This window comes from Mus musculus, chromosome X, assembly GCF_000001635.26.
Source record: "Mus musculus strain C57BL/6J chromosome X, GRCm38.p6 C57BL/6J".
NCBI lineage: Eukaryota > Metazoa > Chordata > Mammalia > Rodentia > Muridae > Mus > Mus musculus.
Genome location: NC_000086.7, coordinates 86752750 through 86771466, shown reverse-complemented (window position 1 = coordinate 86771466; position 18717 = coordinate 86752750). Strand labels below are relative to the sequence as shown.

The 18717-nt window shown below is 36.0% G+C and overlaps 1 protein-coding gene across 1 annotated transcript in view; it reads left to right on the top strand.

Annotated features, from left to right (window-relative positions):
- Il1rapl1 (interleukin 1 receptor accessory protein-like 1) overlaps positions 1–18717 on the top strand; it is a 1375012-nt gene that overhangs the window by 1344482 nt on the left and 11813 nt on the right. Inside the window, exon 9 of the mRNA NM_001160403.2 lies at positions 9294–9437. Within this exon, the coding sequence (NP_001153875.1) occupies positions 9294–9437 (144 nt within the window). The remainder of the gene's footprint in view (positions 1–9293; positions 9438–18717) is intronic.

Below are 18717 nucleotides of genomic sequence, written 5' to 3'. Positions count from 1 at the left end.
TTTGAAAATTCTGGAATGTAATGTAAAATGATTCCTACAGAGGAGGAATAATCATAGATTTTGCTATTTCTTGTCCCCCCAAGACTGCTCATTACATCATAGATTTTTTTTAAGTTCAATAAAATATTAGCAAATTTAGAAACAATGCAAAATTTCTACCATGTTCCCCAAATACTTTCTGTATTCAATAACAAAGAGTGATGAAAAGCATTCAAACGTGAGAAAGAAAAGAGCTTTCTGTTACTCCCATTTGAGAAATAAGCCAGCATGCAGTGTGATTGCTGTTTTGGCCCTAATAATCTCTAATGCTGAAAACACCAAGAATTTCAAATGAAACTTTTCTCAAGAGGGAAAATATTACCAATGGCTTTCACCAAAAACAGTTGTTTCTAAAGCTTTCAATAATTAGAAATATATTAAACCCTTAAAGAAAGCAAATTAAAATAATAGCAAAAGTCTGACATTTATCAGTGCTTTCCATTTTGTAACCTTCAGTACAATTAAGTTTTATATGTGTGCAGTTTTTATAAATTTATTTCCATAAGTAGAATATTCTTCAAATCCTATTTAAAAAAATAAGAGTTTAATGCATTTGTCAAAAAGTAGAATACATTGCTCTTACTGGTTATCTAAGTAGTCCAGATGTTCTGTGTTCTTTGGGCATCCCAAAGCATTCCCAATGGAAGAACTAGTAGTTCTAACTGTGACAATATATCCTCTGGTGGACAATTGCTTTCAGGATAAACATCACATTCTTTAACAAAAAGGAGTGGAATGGCAAAGCCACCTTCACTTTGACAGTTTTCTCTCAAGAGAGGTTTTGTAACATTCCATCTGTGCCTGTCTGTTTGTATGACATGTTAAGAAGGAAATTCCTAGTAGAGAGAAAACAAATACTTTTTCTTCTAAGGTATTTTCTTTTAGGCATCAGTGAAGTCTGACGCCTTGATATACACTAGCCATGTCTTCTCAGCTGGTCACCCGAGGCCCTTTTGTTCTTTATTTTAGCAGTGTCCTCATTCTTTGTCTGGTTTCTCTTTCGAGATCTAAGATGAAAGAGCCCACACTTAATCTTTTATATGTCTATATGTGTGTGCAAATATGTGATGTGTATGTCCCTTGTATAGTTTCTATAGAGTGATATTTCAAATACTGGTTTACGGTTTAAAAGGGAAAAAAATAAATCTGCATTAGACCTTTCCTTACGCTTGGAACTCCGCATTGTACCTTTTGAAATCGAATGCCAACGTTTCCCAAGGGGAATCATAGTGTGATTGTTCTGACCTAATTTTAGGAAACTAGCTTAACTGGTACCAGGCATAAATCCCCAACAAATATTGTTTTTTTTGGAAAGGCACAGGTTATTTACTCTGAAAGTAAATTAAGAAGATAAGTAAAATATATTAACTAAACAAAAAAGCAGAATTTGCCTATAATCATTGAACATCCAAAAAATATATTTTTCATTTAATGCTGTGTCAAATAATTTTTCACAAACCTTTGCAGGTACTTTTGTACTATGCCATTCAGTGGTTGATTTTTACCTTTACAACCCCACCACAACCCACCCAAACACATACGCAAATATACCAAGCATCTTGCTTACTTGTCTTGTGATTATGATACTTTTAATATTTTTATACTCATAAAAGTGCTAGAACAGCGATACTTCAGTCCTCAACAAATATTGGCATGTATTTTATATTAACTACATGCCTACATGTCAGAATCTTTAAGAAATAAGGCAATAATCATATATCTCTTTCCTTCACTTTATCACAAGAGTCAAAACCATTGAACCACTATATAGAAAATACTTATTAAACAAAGATAAAAAATGAATGAATGAATGAAAAAATTAAATGGGAGAGGTATATCTCAGTGGCAGAGGACTCACTTAGCATCTGTAAGGTCTTAATGAAATATTAGGTGATTCTCATTTTCTAAGTGAATATAAACTTTTAAAATTCTATGCATTGATACAAGATTATATTATCACCATAATCATGAATGAAAGATGACTTTTAAATCTATATGACCTAAAGTTCATTTCCATTTCTGTATCTCTCTCTCTCTCTCTCTCTCTGTATGTGTGTCTGTGTGTGTGTCTCTGTGTGTGTATGTATTTATACATCTTCAGCTGCTGGAAAACTACGATCCATTGAACTAACACTCCACACACAGTTAAGAGAAATTATCAGGCCTCCTGTTTTTTATCTTTGCATTACTATGTGACTGTGAATGGTACTGCCCTTGCAAATGCCATTTTCCTTTTGAAATGGACCCTGCTTTTCAGCTCTAATCAAAGTTGCCAGCAGAGGCAGTATTTAAACAAACAAACAAACAAACAAACAAAAAAAGATTCCATCCCAGCACAACTAAGCTTCTGAGAAAGGAAAGAGAGAACCCAGACTTTCAAAAACAAAAACAAACACAAAAATAAATTCTTTGGTTAAAATGATAGATTCTGCCCCCTTTAAGGGGTGGAGGCTGAATATTGAAAATTGTAGAAGCAAAGCTGCTCAACAAAAACCTAAGGGAAACTGCCATTTGCTTAAACACAACTAATGAACGAGTGCCAGAGACTTACATTTAAGGGCACCGACAGTCATTTAGTTACAGGCAATTAACAATAGTCCTTGGAAAGCGCCAGTACAGTCTTAGGGAAAACACATTGATTATTGCTGCAGTAGTAGACTGCTTTCTGAATAAATTGCTTCAATTTAAAACTAGATTTGCTACAAGCATTTTGAGCAATGACTACAATTTTTTTTCTTATCAAGACAGTTGGTGCAAGCAACCCTTTAAAAGAAATGGCTAATTAAAATAAAGCACATGCCATCTATTGGTATATTGGATTACATTGCAAATAATAAATGTACTTGGTTTGCACTAATCTTGCTGCAATTACCTAGTGTAGTTTGGGATCCTATATATATATATATTTATTGACCTGTACCTGGGATTAGTGTTTGTGTACTCTTTTTCTAGAAATCTTTAAAGAAGTAAAAATTTTACAAAATAAAAGTTCGTGTGATTTTTTTTTTAGCTCAATTGTCTGAATTTTCATTTTGTATCTCTGATCTCTTTTCATACCCATATAGATGCATAAATCTTGTTGACAGTGTAATGGAAGACTTTGTGTGGCTTACTTTTAGTAGTTCATTCTAAAACTGTTCTGTTCTTATATAAAATTGTTCGGCATGATCTTCCCTTATTTATAATGCGGTAAATGCAAGTCAGTTGTGGAAATACATGATAGACACCATAATGATCCTAGTTTATTCATTAGCTTCACCACATACTTTTTCTACGATTGTGTTATGAAGATCTTGGTTTACAAGGATTTATCCATCCACGTAAATTCATATGCATATTTATTTCTCTGAAGCAGTATAAACTATTTGTTCCTGGCAGGAGGATAATTATGTTCAGCTTACATAGATATTCAACTCAATTTCTATGATACATCAGCACAATTTAGAAGCAGTTACACTTTTGTGGGGCAGGGGAATAATACATTAAGAAGCTGAATTGTTACTTGTATATAGAAAGAATATATATGTATATAGAAAGAATATATATGTATATGAATATAAGCATATATTATAGGAATATAAGCATATATCACTATGTAAGGAGAACATTTTTAAATCTTTAGGGGGGAGAAACAATAATATGTAAAATTCCCATAACTAAGACTGTACTGGCGCTTTCCAAGGACTATTGTTAATTGCCTGTAACTAAATGACTGTCGTTGCCCTTAAATGTAAGTCTCTGGCACTCGTTCATTAGTTGTGTTTAAGCAAATGGCAGTTTCCCTTAGGTTTTTGTTGAGCAGCTTTGCTTCTACAATTTTCAATATTCAGCCTCCACCCCTTAAAGGGGGCAGAATCTATCATTTTAACCAAAGAATTTATTTTTGTGTTTGTTTTTGTTTTTGAACGTCTGGGTTCTCTCTTTCCTTTCTCAGAAGCTTAGTTGTTGTGGGATGGAATCTTTTTTTGTTTGTTTGTTTGTTTGTTTGTTTGTTTAAATACTGCCTCTGCTGGCAACTTTGATTAGAGCTGAAAAGCAGGGTCCATTTCAAAAGGAAAATGGCATTTGCAAGGGCAGTACCATTCACAGTCACATAGTAATGCAAAGATAAAAAACAGGAGGCCTGATAATTTCTCTTAACTGTGGCAAAATAACCACTTCTGATTTTGTTCTGATGTCATGGGTAAGCCAGAAAAGAAATAGGGCTCATATTCACTAAGTGTCCACTTGATGCAGGAGTGTACAGACTAAATTTAATGCACCATTTTCCTTGGGAGCATTTTCACAATGTGATAAATTTACATCAACTTCATAAATACTAGTCTGTGTACATTTACAGTAGATATGCCTATATCAGATAACACAACAAAGAGCAGCACTGGTGTGTGCCTTGAAAGAGAAGAATAAGTTCTGTTCCCGACCTCCTTGTAAGGATGCTGGAAGAATACCATGTTTGTACTTGTATCACTGCAGTGCATCTGATAAGAAATCTGAGATAAGTTTAAGGTTTTGGATAAAGGAGTACCTTGAAATTCTTCATTTCTTTCGATAAGTTTTCAAATGCTCTTATTAATAGTAAATGGCTGCCCCTCAAGAGAGTTATTCTTGTTCATTATTCGGGCTTTAAGTATATGTTGCTATTCATATGTTTGAGATTTAAAACTGTTCACATGGCACACAATCATATATACAATTGCAAAGCTACATCAACCCAATTCTTTCTTTTATTAAAATTACTTTTCAGATAATACTATCGATTATGTAAATATACTGAACATTTAATGTATTTGGTGCAATTTTGAAGGCTCATGCTTCGATAAAAAGAAATAAACCATATTTTCTCTAGAAATAAAAATAACTTACTGAAGTACAACTTTTCCTGTAATTTATTCATATTCAATTTCTGAAAAAGAATGTCTGTGAATTTAAAAGAAAGGAAAGAGGGGTATATGGGATGCTTTGTAGGGAGGAAAGGAAAGAGACAAATATAATTATATTATAACCTCAAAAATAAAAGAACCAGTTAAAAAAAAGAACCAAGAAATAAACATCAGTTTGCACATATGCAGAAACCTATATTATGAACACCATCTAAAGAAAATCAGGGTTTTTTTTAATTGCTATATTACTAGGAACATGGTTCTGGCATCATTTTTATTGTCTCTAAAGCTATTTGACTCTGTATGGTACTCATACTATGTTACAATCTTGGACCTAGTGCTATGCCTCCAGCTCTTGGAAGCACTATAGAAAAAGCATTCCCTGCTTGGCTAGTTATCTACAGCAGAACAGCTGTTCTCTCTCCAATATTTCCTTAGAGCATCTCCTCACACAGGCCTTGGGTCAGAACTTGTAACAGCTTTTCATAAGCAATCACAATTTTAAAGAATTGAATTATGATTGGCATAAGATAAAATTCATAGACCTCAAGTGATCATATCAATAAATTTTAACAAATGCCTACATTTAGGTATCTACCCCCAAGACAAGATAAAATATATTCCTGTGCCCTATAAAGTCCTTCCTTTCCCCTTTCCAATAAACTTTCCCTTCACTTATTCTGTAAGAAATATATATTTTCTAGGTTATATCACTGCACTATAGTATGATGTTCTTGTACTTTTGTAGAATCACATGGTAAATATTACTTTGCATTTGGCTTCCTTCACTGACTGTAACCCTATGAGTTTTTCATGGTCTTTATTTTTAGTTTCTTCTTTTGGTTGCTGAGTAGAATCTATTTATGGGCAAACATTAGCTTATCCAGCATCTCCTGTTAAAGGAATTTTGGGTTGTTTCCAGTCATTGTTAGTATGGATAAGACTACTTCAAACATTTTTGCATAAGACTCCCTGCCAGTGTCTGTTTATGTATATTAGAGAACTACATACGAGTACAATTGATATTGACATTGATTTTTCACTTTACTAGAAAACTTTCCCAATGTAACAGCACAATTATGTTCTCTCATCCATCATCAATGTTTAACATACCAATTATGTTTGATCAATTTCCTTTATTTCTTTTGCAAGAAATTTTATTTTTGTAAATTAAACAAATGTCTTACTTTAGGGTTTCTATTACTGTGATGAAACACCTGAATCACAGTTATAGAGGGAAGTCAGAGCAGGAACTCAATCAAGGCAGGGACATGGGGGCAGGAACTGATGCAGAGGCCATAAAGAAGGGTTGCTTACTGACTTGATTCCCATTGTTTGCTCATCCCACTTTCATATAGTATCCAAGACCACCAACCTAGGAGTGACACCACCTGCAAGGAGATGAGGCCTTTCACATCAATCACTAATTAATAAAATGACCTTCAGACTTGCCTACAACCAGATTTTACAAAGGAAATGTCTCAGTTGAGGCTCACTCCTCTCCAATGACATTAGTTTGTGTTGTCTAGTTAACATAAAACAAGCCAGCACAAATCATAAATAAAAGAACAGAACCTAGGGAAAAAAAAGGGCACGATGTGGGCTATATATGTGCTTCCATAGTCGAGCCTTCCTCTAGCGTGAGGTTCTGTGTTTGGTCCCTTGGACGACACAAGTGGTTGTAATCTAAAGTATCATCTCTCCAATAATGTCCAGTATATTTTAAATCAGGATGTTTTGGTATCTGAATCATCTTATGGGCATAAGTTGTACTTTCATTCAGGTTTCTTTGTGTGGTGGAATTCAATTGCTATTCCTAGAGAACAAAACACAGAGTTCTCCACAGTATTATTTACCCAAGTATTCTTTTTGTTCACACAGGAAGAATGAAACACTATCGTGAAGGACATTTTGCATTTTTTTCCTTACACTTTTTTAGCTCTCTCTTGTGTGGTCCCTTACAGTATTTAACAGATAAAGCTAGTGTAATTATTTTCCATTATTTCATATTTCATGCTAATTTACTTTGACTCAGAAATATTTAATTTATTTTACCTTTTTCTATCTTAAAGTCATAGTCAGAACTTCTTAAATAAATCTTTAACCCCCCGTTTAATTTTACTAAGTATAAAAAGTGCAGTTGATTAAATAGTAGTTATATGTACTTACTTTATTAAACACATTAGTAATAAAAGAACTAGATGAGAAACATGACTGAGATTATTTTTCTTAATTGTTAGAGGAAAACTTTTATCACATATAAACACACACACACAAACTCTCTCTCTTGTGCACAAACACACACACACACACTTGCATGTTGTTGTGAGCAAATGAGGACCAAGTTATTTCCTTGGCAGTACCTCATTCCCATTATTTTACCCTATTTATGAGAATTTAGGAGTGAAATTGTTACCCAATAGTATGTATTTTTGCAAGTCATTAATTATTTTACTGTTTTCAACTAAGCTTTTATTGATTGTGCTGTAAGTGATACAACTCCATTCCTTCATAGTTTCCCAATTACAGAATCTAAAACAACACTAGATTTGTTTTTTAAGTAAATAACTGCGTGTTCTGTGAGACTATTCTTCAAGAAATTTGAGCAGTCTACTCACCCCAGGTAGGGAACTGAGAGTAGACCAAAATAAGGATACCACCAAAGACCAGTTTGGTGAACCAATACATTTTATTAGTGTTTTATTGTAGTTATTGGCAAAAAAAGACTCAAATGACAGCAGCCTTAGCAAATCCCACTCCAGTGTGGGTAATAATAGCTAATGAAAGCTGAAAACCTAAACCACACTTCACAGCCTGCAGGCTGCATAACAAACTGGAAAGTGTCCTTCCCCAGTGACTAAACCTTATCCAGGTACCTTGGCTGGTTTCTACTTCTTCCAGACAGCTGATCTCGTCTCAGAGTCTTTGTAGCTTGTCTTGTCTAAGAGTGATTCTCAGCATTCCTTATTACTTTGGTCAGGAGACATCTAATGAATCTGGTTATTGTTGTTAACTTTCTGAGCTTAAGGAGGTGAAGTTCTACTTCTCTGAAACATCTTGTTGCTTCAACTCCCTTTTAGCATTCTATATGTTAATGAGCTCCTTTTCAAGACAGAAGAGACAAAACTGTTAAACACAACACCTTGCTTAATCAATTAAACTACTACTTTTCAGCTTAATGTCAGGGAACAACAGCTACCTATAAGTAATATTGTTTAGCCTATGATGATCAATGACAACATGCATACACAGGCATTTAGGAAGAGTGAGTTTCAGTGTGTGTATATGTTTCCTTACTATTTGCATACTAGCAACTTAACTCTCCTTACAATCTTGATAAGCTCTAAAGAAGAAAATGTAAGTGACTATTTTACCCCATTTTTTTTGGTCCAATCATTTTTGTTAGAATATCAACATTCTGCATGCTAAAGGAGAACTTGCATGCAGCAAATGTCAAGAAAATTCCTCATTTAGACATCTCTATAGTAACATACATTGCATAATATAAGGGAAAGTAAAGAAAAAGGTAGTATCTTAATAATAAAAGTTTACAACTCATTTTATTGTGATATCCACTTGGAGACCTACGTTTTAAATCTACTTAAGCTCTCAGCCTTGAAGATTATGTTAATATACAAGGACACTGCTCTTCAGAGAAATATACATCCAAAATCATGCCATCTTGTGAGAGAGGACAGACAGCATTCAGTGGGTAGTTGAACAGTGTATGTGCTCTCTAGGAACTATTCTATTTAGCTCCCTTATTTTACCTTGAACCCAACTCATAGGTAACAACTCAGGTAACAATGATCAAAAAGCATATGCAGATGATCATAAAGCTGTCCTGTCTTAAAAAAATTGTCTCTTTTATCAATTCTAAAAGCATAGTTCACAGGACCTTCTCAAGGGATATATGATATGTGCATGTAAAAGTTGCTGCTTTGAGGCAAACCTAATATTATAGTTTGAAATGAGACATTTACAATATTTTAGTTCAGAGGCAATGTGTCAACCAAGTTCTTTTTTACCAAAGCAGTGTTACTAAGCAACATTGTCACATATCACCTTATCCAATCACCCAGGAAACAGAGTTCAAAGCTAAAGCTGGTTTAAAGCCTCACACAAGATGAATACGTTTGTACACACCCATGAACCCAGAACTTGAGAGGCTGAGGCAGATGTATCACAAGTTCAAGGCCAGCCTAGGATACCCAATGAGACCTAACATCAAAAACAAAACAAACTAATTTGTCACAGAAAGAGGGATGAGGTTGTTTTAATGTGTCTGAAGTCACTTGCAAAAACATGAAAACAAAATCATTCTGCTTTTTATGTGTGATTATTGTATAATTCTCCTTTGCTTTCATGCCCTAGAGTTAATGTACACCGTTGAACTTGCTGGAGGGCTTGGCGCTATTCTCTTGCTGCTCATCTGTTCGGTGACCATATATAAATGTTACAAGATAGAAATCATGCTCTTCTACAGGAATCATTTTGGAGCTGAGGAACTGGATGGAGGTAGGATGACTTCCCTGTGTTATTGTTGCTTCTGAATATACTTATTTGTGTCCTGCCTTTATTTAATCCAAAAAAGGAAAGTTATGTGCTTCTTTGTAAGATCATTTTTGTATGGAAATATGTGTGGCGATTTAGAAGCAATAGGTAGTTTTCTTGGCAAGTTACACCTACCCTTTTTAGACTTGTATTCCAAAGGGCACTTACAAATTACAGATGCTGATTGCAATGCCATCGGCATGTTCCTTCTCTCTCACCTTGTAATCAGCACAGAAAGGCCAGCTACACTTTTCTATAGGTAAGGTATTTCTCTTTTAATTGTCTTCCCTAGTTGAGCAGTTTGAAGTGAATTTCAATTTGTTCTTGTTTACACAGATAGCTGTTTTATTAACTTGTACTGACTATTTTAGCATTCTTCCAAGAGGCTCTTCAGTCTAGTCCATCTCTCTATTTTTAGATGCTAGGCTCCTGTCTGTCATTCCAAGGGTAGACCAAAGGAAAAAAGTACAAACTCACATTTTTTTTATAATAACACATCTAACACCTTTGCTCATATAGAACAAGTAAACTGTGTTTTATAGAAACAGTAATTATCATTTGCCTCAAGCCATCCAAGAATATCTGTGCATTCTAAAAAGAATCTAGGGTTCATAAAATTGACCTCCCTACACCATCCATTAGTGAACTTCAAGGTATTTTGTGTTCCTTTGGGGTCACTTGGAAAATGTAAGTTAACCTTGCAAAACACATAGAGCTTGAAAAGTGTCAAGAGTTAGTGAAAATTATTGCAGTTTCTCAATTCTGTTGATAAGCATTTCACTTTGTCAGGTTTACATTTAATAGTGCAAAAGAAAATGAAACTTTGTCCCTGTTTCCATGGGTCTATAGCCAGAGCTATCAGTTGTCAAATGTGTGAAAAGGAGTGGTTTATTGGTATTGTCCAACATCCTCTCCATTTACGCTTTTCCTGTTGCCACTAAGGTAAAGGACGGGCTGCAGAAACATTATTTTTCATGGAGTTTTCTTTATTATTATTAAATTATTTTATTTATTTACATTCCAAATGTTGACCCCCTTCCTGGTCCCCCCTCCCAGAGTTATTTACCCCTCCCCTTTGCCTCTGAGAGGGTGTGACCCCACCTCCTCTACCCACCTCCTCCCCCAGCTGTCCCCCCAGCATCCCCCTTCCCTGGGGCATCAAGTCTCTACAGGATTAGGCACATCCTCTCCCACTGAGGCCAGACAAGGCAGCCCCTCTGCTACATACTTAGCTGGGGCCATGGACCAGCCCATGTATGCTCTTTGGTTGGTGGCTAAGTCTCTGGGAGCTCTGAGGGGTTTGGGTTAGTTGACATTGTTGTTCTTCCTATGGGGTTGCCATCCCCATTCAGTCCCTTCAGTCCTTCCCCTAACTCTTTCAATGGGGTCCCTGACCTCAGGCCAATGGTTGGCTGGCTAGGCTATAAGTATCTGCATCGGTCTCAGTCGGCTGCTGGTAGATAGAGCTTCTCAGAGGAGAGCAATGCTAGGCTCCTGCCTGCAAGCAACAGTTTTCTTAAAGTGATTATTATTCTTAGTTGTTCTTTGTTTTCCATTTTCTTCCCTGTTCATAAAAATTAGTGTATTTTGGTTATTTCAAGAATATATAAGAAAACTGTCAATGTTAGAACGACTGTTGGATGAGAGCAACAATCTGCATGCTGTACAACCTAAAATTATTACTACCAAACATCAAAAAAGTTACAAGTTTAGTATTATAATCTACATTTCATTAATAAGGCAACTGAGCCAAAAGTTAAATAATCCTTATATCTGTATAGAATTTCTAATTTTCAAGGATTTATATTTTATATGAAACTTATATAGCAGATTTGATTAATCCCAGAAACCTTGAATTACTTCTCAATAAACTACTTTGTGATAAAATACATTAATTTAAAATAATAAATGCATAAATAAGCAAAAGTTAAATATTTATTCAAAATGATAACTCAAGTATTGCTGTAAATGGCCAATTATGGATATAAACAAAGTCTATTTCCAAATCTTTTATATTCTGTTACCAAGTCTTCATTATTTTTAAAATTTAATATACTCAACATTATCTGAATACTGCTGTTATTTGTGCAATTATAAGTAGATGCTATTTGAAAAAGCAGTTTATCTAAACAATCTCACATTATCTATTAACCTTGCCTTAAATATCTCTATTTTGTTCTGAATGATATGAATGATTTTACCCAAGCAATCAATTTCCAGTTCAGGCTTCATCTGTCATTTTCTGAATATAGAAAATGACAGAATTTGATTTTAAAAAAGCAGAACCATAATCAGTTGAGTTTCGGTAATTTTAAATTTGTTGTGAGGAACCTTGCTACCTATGCACACTTGAGTGGGTTACTTGTATAAGCCTAATGGATTTCATTGCTATTCTGAAGCTATTTGGGACCTCATTTTTTTTTGCATTGTTTTAGGTGAGAAGACAAAGCAGAGAAACAGAAAGAAACAATAATTTAACAAGTTAAATTTTCCCTCAAAAAGCTAATTTAGTTTATAAATGCCTTAGGATTTGTTAAAGCCTGTCCTTGAGGCTATCTTGAGCATAATCAGGTATATAAGTGCTAGGGCTTTCTTTGAGATGCTCCTGTGAATGTAATAAGCCTAAAGAAAGCCAAAGTAATGAACTCAATTATCATCTGGGTAAGATGAATGTACGCATAATATTGCTAAAGAGAAAAAGAAAGCAAAGACTGTTAAGGCAGAGAGCACTGAAATGGTTGTATGAGTTCATTCTGCAAATGCAGTGAGCCTCCTGGAATTACAACAGAACTGTTCCTGCTGAGATGGGGCCTAAGAACCCATCCTTAAGTAATCCGCCTTCCCAGAGTGGACCTGACTTGTACCACTTCTAGAAACATCGTTTTATAGGACACCTTTTCCAGTAATATTAAGAATGTAACAAGTTTGGTGCTAGATAGATGGTTCAGTGGTCTGGAGTACTGGCTGTTCTTACAGAGTACCTAGCTTGAGTTCCCAGCACTAGCATGGTGGCTTCTTGAGACCAAAAGGACATAAATCCTTACACTCACTGATTCTGCCTCAAAACACAGGTTCTTCCATTCCTTCTGCTCCCTGAGGCCCAGAAACCCTGATGCCCATCCTCTTCTCAGAAACCCATACAATTGCCTAATCTTAGAGACATTCTTTCATTTAATTTCATTCATTCATTCATTCATTCATTCATTTAGTATATGTAACTACCTTTGGAAGAGCAGTCAGTGCTCTTAACCACTGAGCCATCTCACCAACCCCCATTCTTTCATTTCTTAAATAATTAATAATCTAGAAGTAGAAAACACCTTGGAAAATATCAATTCCCTATTTGTTAGCTCCCCACCATGATTTGCCTCCTCCAAAGGAAATGATTGGCAAGAGAAATGCCTGGTCTTTCAAAAGACTTTGACTTTTAAATATGTGTAATTCCATAATCAAAGGTGAAGCCATTTCTTTTTTTTATTGGATATTTTATTTGTTTACATTTCAAATGTTATCCCCTTTCCAGGTTGCCCCTCTGCAAACCTCCTATCCCATCCTCTCTTACTCTGCTTCTATGAAGGTGATCCCCCACCTAACTTATGCCCTAGCATTCCTCTACACTGGGGCATCAAGCCTTGGCAGGACCAAGGGCCTCCCCTCTCACTGATGCCTGATAAGGCCCCTTCAGCTCCTTCAGTCCTTCCCCTAACTCCTCCATTGAGATCCCTGTGCTCAGTCCCATAGTTGGCTGTGAGCATCTGCATCTGTATTGGTCAGGGTCTGACACAGCCTCTCAGGAAACAGCTGTACCAGGCTCCTGTCAGCAAGCACTTCTTGGCATCAGCAAAAGTGTCTGGGTGTGGTGTCTGCATGTGGGATAGATCCCCAGGTGGGGCAGTCTCTGGACAGCCTTTCCTTTAGTCTATGTTCCACTCTTTGTCCCTGTATTTACTTTAGAAAGGAGCAATTCTGGGTTAAAATTTTGGAGATGGGTGGGTGGCCACATCCCTCAACCCCAGGGGCCATGGCTAACATCTGGATATTTTCTCAACAGGTTCTCTCTCCCCTTTGTGGGGTATTTCAGCTAATGTCAACCCCATGGGGTCCTGGGAGGCTCTCCCTATTCTGGCATCTGGGACATTCTGGTTGCTACCCCCAGTTCCCCAACCCCCATTGCTTCACACCTCTGTTCAATGTCCTAATCCTCTGTACATCTCCTCCATCTCCTCCCATACCTGATTCTGCCCCTCTTTTTCTCCTCCCCATCCCCTCTTCCCCCCAAATCCCTCCCACCCTCTACTTCCCTTGATTATATTGTTCCCCCTTCTAAGTAGGACTGAAGCATCCACGCTTTGGTCTTCCTTCCTCTTGAGCTTCATGTGGTCCATGAGATGTACTGTGGGCATTACCCACTCTTTGCCTAATATCCACTTATCAGTGAGTGCATACCATGTGTGTTCTTTTGGGACTGAGTTGCCCTACTCAGGATGATATTTTCTAGATCCATCCATTTGCCTGTGAATTTCATGTTTTTAATAGCGGAGTAGTACCCCATTGTGTAAACATACCACATTTTCCGTTTCTCTTTTGAGGAACACCTAGGTTGTTTCCAGATTCTGACTATTATAAAAATGGCTGCTATGAACACAGTGGAGCATGTGTCCTTATTACAGGTTGGAGCATCTTCTGGGTATATTCCCAGGAGTGGTATTGCTGGATCTTCTGGGAGAACTATGTCCAGTTTTCTGAGGAACCGCCAGACTGGTTTTCATAGTGGTTGTACCAGCTTGCAATCCCACCAGCAATGGAGGAGTGTTCCTCTTTCTCCACATTCTTGCCAGCATCTGCTGTCACCTGAGTTTTTGATCTTAGCCATTCTGACTGGTGTGAGGTGGAATCTCAGGGTTGTTTTGATTTGCATTTCCCTGATGACTGAAGATGTTGAACATTTCTTTAGGTGCTTCTCAGCCATTTGGCATTCCTCAGTTGAGAATTCTCTGTTTAGCTCTATTCCCCATTTTTTTTTTTGATAAGAATATTTGGTTCTCTGGAGTCAAACTTCTTGTGTTCTTTATATATATTGGATATTAGCCCTCTATTGGATGTAGCATTGGTAAAGATCTTTTCCCAATTTGTTGGTTGCCATTTTGTCTTATTGACAGTGTCCTTTGCTTTACAAAAGCTTTTCAATTTTATGAGGTCCCATTTGTCAATTCTTGATCTTTAGAGCGTAGGCCATTGTTGTTCTGCTCAGGAAAATTTCCCCTGTGCCCATATGTTTAAGCCTCTTCCCCACTTTCTCTTCTATTAGATTCACTGTATCTGGTTTTATATGGAAGTCATTGATCTACTTGGATGTGAGCTTTGTAGATTGAGATGAGAATGGATAAATTTGCATTCTCCTACATGCTGACCTCCAGTTGAACCAGAACAATTTGTTGAAAGTGTTGTCTTTTGGTTTTTTTGTTGTTGTTGTTGTTTGTTTGTTTGTTTTTTTCTATTTTATCCTTAGCCATTTTATCAGTATATTTATTCTAAAAAAGGAAACTTAAAGATTAGCTGCTAGTGAGTGGTACATAGCTCAAGGTTAGAACACATGTCTAGCATACATAAGGTACCGGGTTCCATCTTAATCACTGAAGGAAAAAAAAAGAGTTTTACTAGTCTTTTGAAGATTTACTATTTTATTTTTATTTTGAATTGTGTGATCTGAAAGAATTTTAACCAAAGTCCAAATGATTCCCATTCCAAAATTGTATCCAATGTAAAATGTAAAAGATAAGGAAGTGGAGAATTTGGTATCAGGAGCCCATTCAGCCAGGTTTTTTTTTTTTAAATCATTACAGTACTTCCCAACTCTATCAGTCCTATATCACAAAGATTCTGATACAGAAGAATTATATTGAGGGTTTTCTTTTTCTAGTATAGAATATATTTCTGCTTTACTGTCTCCTTTGTCTCCAGCCCAGCTTTAAATAAACTGCAGATGTTTTGTTACCTGGATTTAAGCCTTGTCACTGCTTTTTTTTTCTTCTTCATAGCTCCCAGCTTTTTGGGTCATATTTATTTGACTATTGTCAAGTATGTTTGTGACCACATAATTGTTAAATCTCAATATCCTGCATACAGTTCTGTTGGTTTAGTATTACTTTTGTTATTATATGTTGACTACATCTATGAGGTTAAATACCAAACCTGGGTTTTATATTCCTTGCCTCTTCTGTTTTGTCTTCATCATTCTTTCTAGTCCCTAGTTCTTCTTGGTGCAGCCTATGTCAATGGCCATATTTTTTCCCTAAATTATCATCAAAGCCAGTCAATACCACCTCATGCCAATCAACATTTTCACTTAATTTCAATGCTTTTTCTAAGTCTTCTTCACTGGCTTCTTGCCTTCATAGTTTACATGTTTACATTATCCTTTACATTCTCCATAACTTTCTTTCTAAATACAAAATGATTGTGACCTTTTTCTTAAGCACCAGACAATAGAATTGCCATATTTTTTTTTCCTACAAAAGCAATCTGGCCATCCTAGCTCAGAAAGCAATTGCTATCCAATGGTAGATTAAATCACATGTGTAACATTGCCACTCTTGTATGATCAGTTCTGTTGAAAGGATGATGCCATGTTGCTACTTGGTCCAAGACAGCTGTTGAAAATTAGCCTAAGGTAATGGAATTAGTCAATACTCTTGGGTTATTGTAGCTAAATTTTGTGTCTGTAAAGGTTAGAGGTTAAATGAGTAGTTTATCTAATCCCCCACCATCATTATTCCATAATAAAATGAAAGTTTATATAAATGCTGCTATATTGACTTTTAAAAACATAGACATACACTGAGCCTGATGGTGCAGGCCTTTATCCCTCACTTGGAAGGAAGAAGCTGGCAGATCTCTGCGAGTTTGAGGGCAGCTAGTCTACATAATTAGTTTCAGACAAGTTACAGATATACTGTGAGACCCTGCCTCAAAAAGAAAACAAACAAATATGTAAAGAAGTTTGAGTCCTGGAAATGGGTATGTGTTGAATGTGTATATGTGTGCTTCAATGAAAAGAAAATCTTTCAAGAAAAAATTTGAACCTTGTATGACAACATTCCAGAGATAGAAACTAGAGATCCAACTGTTGACATCCAATTATTCTTTTCCAGGGTACAGGACCAAAGTACACTGACCCTGATAGATACTTGTAAGGATGAGGTGTATATCCAAAATGTGTTAAGTAATTCATGTGCCTTGAGTATCATGGATTTCAAAGACTATATATTTAAGAAAATGCACTGATTTTCACAATTGATCCTGATTTTTAAACTTCTCTTGAACTAATTAGTGACATACCTACTTTTGATCTGAAATAAAGATATTTTAAATGTTTTTTGGGAGCTGCCTCTAGAATAGTCCCTTGTTCTAATTAAATAGCTCAACAGCATGATAAGAAAAACCTAGTGTCTCCAGAGAACTTACACCAACACAATCCCATAGTCTATAGTAGAATAAATTAGAAAGGAAAACATCAAAATACCAGCCTTCTTTGTTTTTCGATGCCTTTGCCTGGAGTTTCTCTTCCATGTTTATTTGAAAAGCTATAATCCATTGTGCTTATTTTTTTTCCAGAGCAGGGTGTTTATTCCCCCTTTCCCTCTGCCTGTGAGTTATACAGGTCATGGTTACTCATAATCCTAATGATGTAAGTTTTAGGGACATTATAATAACCAACACAATTCATATTTTGAAGATGAAGATAGAGATCTAATTCAATGCTTAGTATTATTATCAACATTGGACAAATGAGTTTAAACAACCTCTTAAAATCTCTACACCATCTTTAAAAAATGAGCACTTGTTCCCTGTTGAATATACACAACCAACTGCCATCTATGCAATCTTAGATCACACATATACTTAGTTGTTTTTTTTTTCTCATTCAACTACCAGTTCTTTCCTTATTTGTAGATTCAGAATACTGTCCTCATGTACACAGTGAATGAAATACTGTATATTCACATGTAATTTTAAAAAATTCTATGGAGCTGGCCTTTTGTTATCTTCTTTTTTGTTAGTGGTGAGTAGTGAAATTGCATACAGTTTTTGAATTCCCAAAGAGGAAACAAATCGTTATTTTGGGTATATGACCTATTCAATGTCATAAACTATTAAAGGGAGTGTCAGTCCTTCTTAACCTACCTGATATTATTCTCCTACCTCTTCTCCTCTTGTTACATTAACTCTTCGTGAGGAGATAGGAGTAAGTATCTATTCACTTAATATAGGGCACTGCAGACAGATAAATGTAACAATTCCATGCAAATCCAACTTGGTCAATCAATGAATTTTCAGAGGGCTTACTTAAAGAGCATGGCTGAGGGATTTCTCTCAGGAGTAGAGGTGACCCCCAAACAACTGTTTCACTATAAAAAATCTCCCTCCTTACACAAGGTCCTTATGAAAGCTGTATCATAGAGTCCTACTTTCTGTTAACCTTTCCATTCTTAGACACACATACACAAACAAATACACACACCACCTCCACCACCAACAACAACAATAGAAATAATTAAATAACCAACCAAACAGAAAAACCTTAGCATATCCCATGGTCACTTTTGCTTCTGGTGGGATGTGAGGGCAGGAGGGAATAATTGCTGCATTCCCAGGTGAGTGTCCTGTGATTCTCCCCTACCTTCTTCTAACTAGGTAGTGAAAAATGCTCCATTGCCATAAATATCTCTGCACTGTTTTGCTTGTTTTGTGGCCGTGATTAACTGTCCAAAGTAATCACTACTCCAAAATTCCGGATGTGATAATCATGTTGTGCCCCAAGTAAAAAGCCACATTACAACATCTCTTAAGACATCTAACAACTATGCTAGCTATTACCTTCTTAAGGCTGCAGAGAAAGGACTTTAATACCTGTTAAATGACTCTAGAGCCAGTTTGCTATATAGTTAGGATACATTTACTACTAAACAGCTTCATGAAGCTGTTTTTATCTCATGTCTTATCCATTCTGGGGATCAAGCCGATGGCTTTGTACATATTAGACAAGTGTCCTACCACTGAGAAATGTCTTAGCTTCCAAGGTGCTCCTTCATAGATCAGAAATTAAAATCTCAAATGACTCAGAATTTATTGAAGTCGGAAGTTCAGCTCACCTGTCTTTGTTCTCATCATAAAAGACCACAAATGTTGTATTTTTACCTTTTAATTGACCTTTGTGTGTATGTGAATGTGAATTCAGGTACAC